Below are 4,755 nucleotides of genomic sequence, written 5' to 3' on the forward strand. Positions count from 1 at the left end.
TCTCTCTCTCTCTCTCTCTCTCTCTCTCTCTCTCTCTCTCTCTCTCCTCTCTCCCGTTTCTTTTTCTCCTTCCCTCCCTCTCCGCTCATTTTCTCTCTCTCTCCCTCCTCCCCTTCTCTTCTCTTTCCCTCCCTCCTTCTCCCCCCTTCTCTCTCATTTCTTCTCTCTCTTTCTCCCTTTTCCTTACCGTTCTTTCTCTTTCTTTTCTCTTCTATCTCTTTTCTCTCTCTGTCCCCCTCCGTCTCTCTTCTCAATTCTATCTCTACTCTTTTGGTTTCTCTCTCCCTCTCACTGTCCCTTTCTCTCTTCCCTTACCTCCTTCTCTCTCCTCTCTCTCCCTCCCTCCCTCTATTCTCTTTCCTCTCTCATTTTCTCTTTCTCCTTCCCTCCTCTCTTCTCTCTCTCCCTCCTCTCTCCTTGCTTCTCTCTCTCTCTTTATGCTTCTGACTCTGTCTCTCAGTATCTCTTTTTTTCCTCTTTCCCCCTCTTTCTGTCTCTTTCTCTCAGTTTTTCTGTCTTTTTGCTTCTCCCTGTGTCTCTGTCTCTCGGTATCTCTGTCTCTCAGTCTCTCTCTCTCTCTCATACACACACACACACACACACACACACACACACACACAGATACACACACACAAAATGAGACTAATGTACCAGGTTGTTATTGCTCTCTAACAACTTACCCAGACTTAGACATTTAAATAAGCTCTGTGCCCTTCAAAGGGGTCATCTTGGGAGTCTGTGCCTTTATTCCAGAGACATTCAAAAGACATGGGGAACTCTCCTTCTGAGCCTGAAGCACATTCTCTGAAATCTCCTCAATGGAAGTGCATTTAATTTTTTAAAACAGCCAAACGCCATTCAGAGGCAAGTTTTTTGAATAATGGGATGATAATGTTTGGAGTAAAAAATCTAGGTAAGAATAGAAGATAAACAGAGCTAGCTTTTTCATGCAGGCTGTCCATTGGCTCAGAAGGTGAAACCAAAAAAAGTGTTCTGAAAATGTTTTGAGAGATAGCAGCATCATTGGAATTAGCTGAAAATCACTGAAGCATAGGCCACGAGATCTGGAAAGGTCATGGATGCAGGTCACTGAATCTAGCACCTTCATATTAAAGTTGAGGAAATTGAGGTCTAGGATGGGCAGAGAGGGAATAAGCATTTATTAAATGCCTACTATGTTCTGGGCATTGTGCTAAGCACTTTACAATATTACCTCATTTGATCCTCACAACAACCCTGAGAGGTAGGCACTATGAATAATATCCCCATCTTACTGATGAGGAACTGAAGCACACAGAGGTTAAGTGACGTGCTTAGGGTTACACAGCTAGCAAGTATCTGAAGATGGATGCCAGAGAGAGGAAATAAATTGCCTGGAATCATGCACTGAAGGGAAGGGTCAGGAATATAACTCTTGTTTCCAGATCCTTATTCCAGTGGTTCTTTCACTACAATGTCCAGGAAATTCTGCAATTTCTGGACCCAGCTGGCAAGACCTAATGATGTACAACATGTAACTGAGTCAGGTCTATCCTGTAGCATCATAGAGTTAGAGGTGGAAGAAATTATGGAGGGAAATTAAGTCCCTTTATTTTACAGCTGAGAAACAGAGGCCCATGAAAGATTATGCTGTATGCCTAAGTCACACGGGTGGTAAATAGCAGAGTTGGGGTTTGAACTTAGACAGACAGACAGACAGACAGATAGATTTTCTGAACTTAAAATTTCATCATTAGAGGGGTCCAGTATACTATGTAGAATATGTGTACATATACATGCATATGTTAAACACACATATATTCATATCAACCTATACTTATGACCTTCCTTCTTCAAGAGTTCTGGCACTTACCCAGTCCCAATGATCAGTTTGTTATACTGTGGCATGCTTATAAAATCCGTCACCCACTTAGATTTTCGTTTAATGGCTTTGTCCTAAAACATCAAAGAGCTTAATTATACCCCAATATATTTATTTTAAAGGACAGAATAGTTTCAGACTTCACTGCAAACATTTTTATTTCTAAAACATATCCAACATCCCAGGCTACTCATTTAATTGGTCTCCTTCAAGATAAAGAGGGTGATTAAATACTCTTATGGTCATAGGCAATACTCAGATGGATCTGTGATCTCATCAGAGTGGACATCCTGATCCAGGTTGTACCTCCTCCACACCTGCCCATCTCATGCAACTCTCATCTATGTCCTCCCAAAATCTCTTCACAGAGGTCTACCCAATGTGACAAGGACCTGCCTCAATTTCTCCTGACATTTCAGGGATACTTATTAGGGAACTGGTTGTCCAACAATTAGTTACTTCTCAACACTGAACCAATCCATCTTTTTCAGTTGTATACCTCCCATATGAAGCTCTTTCCTCTAGTTTTTCTTTGAAGACATAAAGATGTTGTAGGGAAGCAATCACATGGGGAGTAGGGTAGGAGAAGTTCATGCATGAGGTATAGTTTCAGGAGGTCTGGTCCTACAAACAGCCTTAGAACCTGTGAGAATAGCTGCCCTTCCGGGGATCCAACTTGTAAACCTATGAACCCTGAGTTGGGGAAGAAGCCCAGGGCATGTTTTATACCTATTCATTGTGTATTGCCTCCTGTTCATACCCTCTTTACACTTTTCCATCTCCCTCTGGATGATGCTCATTTTGGTGACTCTAGTGTTCCATTATTCAAAACTATAGAATAGTACCAGTAGTATGTTGGTATTAAAAGATGGATTTTTCTTTCTGGATGAAGTTTAGGCTTATTAAGAGAGCTTCGCAATTTCCCAAAGGTAATTCTGCCCATTCTAATCTTGCTGTTTAATTCTGGGCCCAACTCATCGTCCACTTATGCCATCTGTCCAAGACAGAGATATGTACACGCATTATATATGAACATAATACCTATATGGATGTGTGTTTATATATTTATGTGTGTGTATATATGTATGTATGTATGTGTGTGTGTGTGTGTGTGTATACTGAGAGAGAGAGAGAGAGAGTTGTATTACTTCATATGTAATAAACCCTTAGATACTTGGAGCAGACTGACCTGACATAGATTTTCTCTCTCTAATAAGGACAAAACAAGAAGATAGGGACTTGAGCTGTGGCAGGAAGAATTCAATATTATATTTGAAGAAGAACTTGCTGAGTGTGAGCACCACCACCTTAGCGGGCTAGGTTGCTCAGGGACATTGGGGAGAAGTAGCTTCTATGGAGGACTTTAGAGAGAGGATAGATTCTAAGGTAGTTTTAAGTACAATCATGTTTGAAGGCTGGAGAAGAGTCCAAATGAACTTCTAAGATCTTTTCATCTTCAATCTTTATGATTCAATGATAAATTCCCTGAAAAGAAACTCTGGCAAATAGCTAGCTATGCTTGAAATGACCATTAAGAAGAGAAAAAATTGAGGATTCTTTCCATTTGTCTATTCTTAAGACATATGATAAATTATACACGGTCCCATCATGTGTAATGTATCACTCAATCTGATTTTATAAGTGAAATGAAGCATTATCTTGTGCTATGCACTGAGCTCATCCTTTAGTTGGCATTCTCTAGACTGGCATATTCCTATAGGAATATATTATATTCAAGGACACTATTCATGTAATCATGCTACTTAAAAAGCAGTTTAAAATTGCAAATAAAATCAAACTGTCGTACTCAGCATCCTTATCAAAGGAAAATCACATACGAAAACCAGCTTTCTTCTTTTCAATGTCAGCTGTGGCGACCAGAAAGAAATGACTCCATCTTCTCCCATCATGATTAAGGTATCATCAGGCAGAGAGAAAATTCGAAGGACAGGCCCACTGTGGGATAGCCCCTGGGACAATGCAGGCATGGCGAAGTAAACCTCTTTCTGCCGGGCCAACGAGTCAGCCTTTTCTGAATACTCTAGCTGTAGGTAGGTACAGAAGTCATCCTAAAACAAAGAAAAGAATTATATATCAGTGATCTTTCTGGCTCCCACACATTCTTTCCATCACTGAGTCTTAGAAGACATTGCCTTAAGGCCTTTGCTCGCAATTATATTATTATCATTAACTCATTAGCATTGCTGCCAATATTATTGGGTTAAAAGATGAGGTGTCTCTTTAAAACTGGCCTCTAGCTACTTTCAACTCGTCTTTCTCTCCATCCCCCCCTCATATCTCTCTATTTTCTTTAAAGGAAACTCAGACTCTTAAGAAGATATTAAGATATTGGAGAAACGTGACCCAGATCCACTTACCTACATATACTCTCACATTCTGGCTCTAGAATTACCTGAGCATCAAATACTCACCCATCTTTTTCCATGAGGAAACTACTCCCAGAACTATGCCATTTAGATGTGATAGACTATAAGCTGCTTGAAGGCAGGATCTGTTTTACTTTTGTCTTTGTATCCTCAATGCCTAGAACACTAATAGATACCTAGTTATCACTATCCTAAGGATGAGAATTTGGGGGCGGGCATCGGCACGAGGGCCCAGCGTGCCCTCAACCACACTAGCTGGGGGTGTGGACCTCCATGGGCTGCCTCTGCTCTCTTTCTCCAGGTTCCTCTAAATCAAGTTTCATGTTATGGATAAACCAACACTTGGGGCATCTGCACCTTGAAAGTCACCCATGGATGGTATGTCCCAAATTGCCTATGGTAGTGTACTTCCAATTATATTCATTGTTTTACACACTTGATGTCAACAAAATCATAACACTCTAAGCATTCTCTCTCATCCTCATTTCCATTCTATTTCTCTACTCC

At 40.7% G+C, this 4,755-nt stretch overlaps 1 protein-coding gene across 1 annotated transcript in view; it reads right to left on the reverse strand.

Annotated features, from left to right (window-relative positions):
* The window catches only part of LOC114054412 (WD repeat-containing protein 49-like), a 142,445-nt gene extending 137,978 nt beyond the window's left edge, over positions 1 to 4,467 (reverse strand). The window contains exons 1-2 of the mRNA XM_027877599.1: positions 4,462 to 4,467; positions 3,700 to 3,930 (exon numbers count right to left, since the gene is read on the reverse strand). Coding sequence (XP_027733400.1) covers positions 3,700 to 3,930; positions 4,462 to 4,467 — 237 coding nt within the window. The remainder of the gene's footprint in view (positions 1 to 3,699; positions 3,931 to 4,461) is intronic.
* Positions 4,468 to 4,755: the final 288 nt, after the last annotated feature.

This window comes from Vombatus ursinus, unplaced genomic scaffold, assembly GCF_900497805.2.
Source record: "Vombatus ursinus unplaced genomic scaffold, bare-nosed wombat genome assembly UNPS02014813.1, whole genome shotgun sequence".
Lineage (NCBI taxonomy): Eukaryota > Metazoa > Chordata > Mammalia > Diprotodontia > Vombatidae > Vombatus > Vombatus ursinus.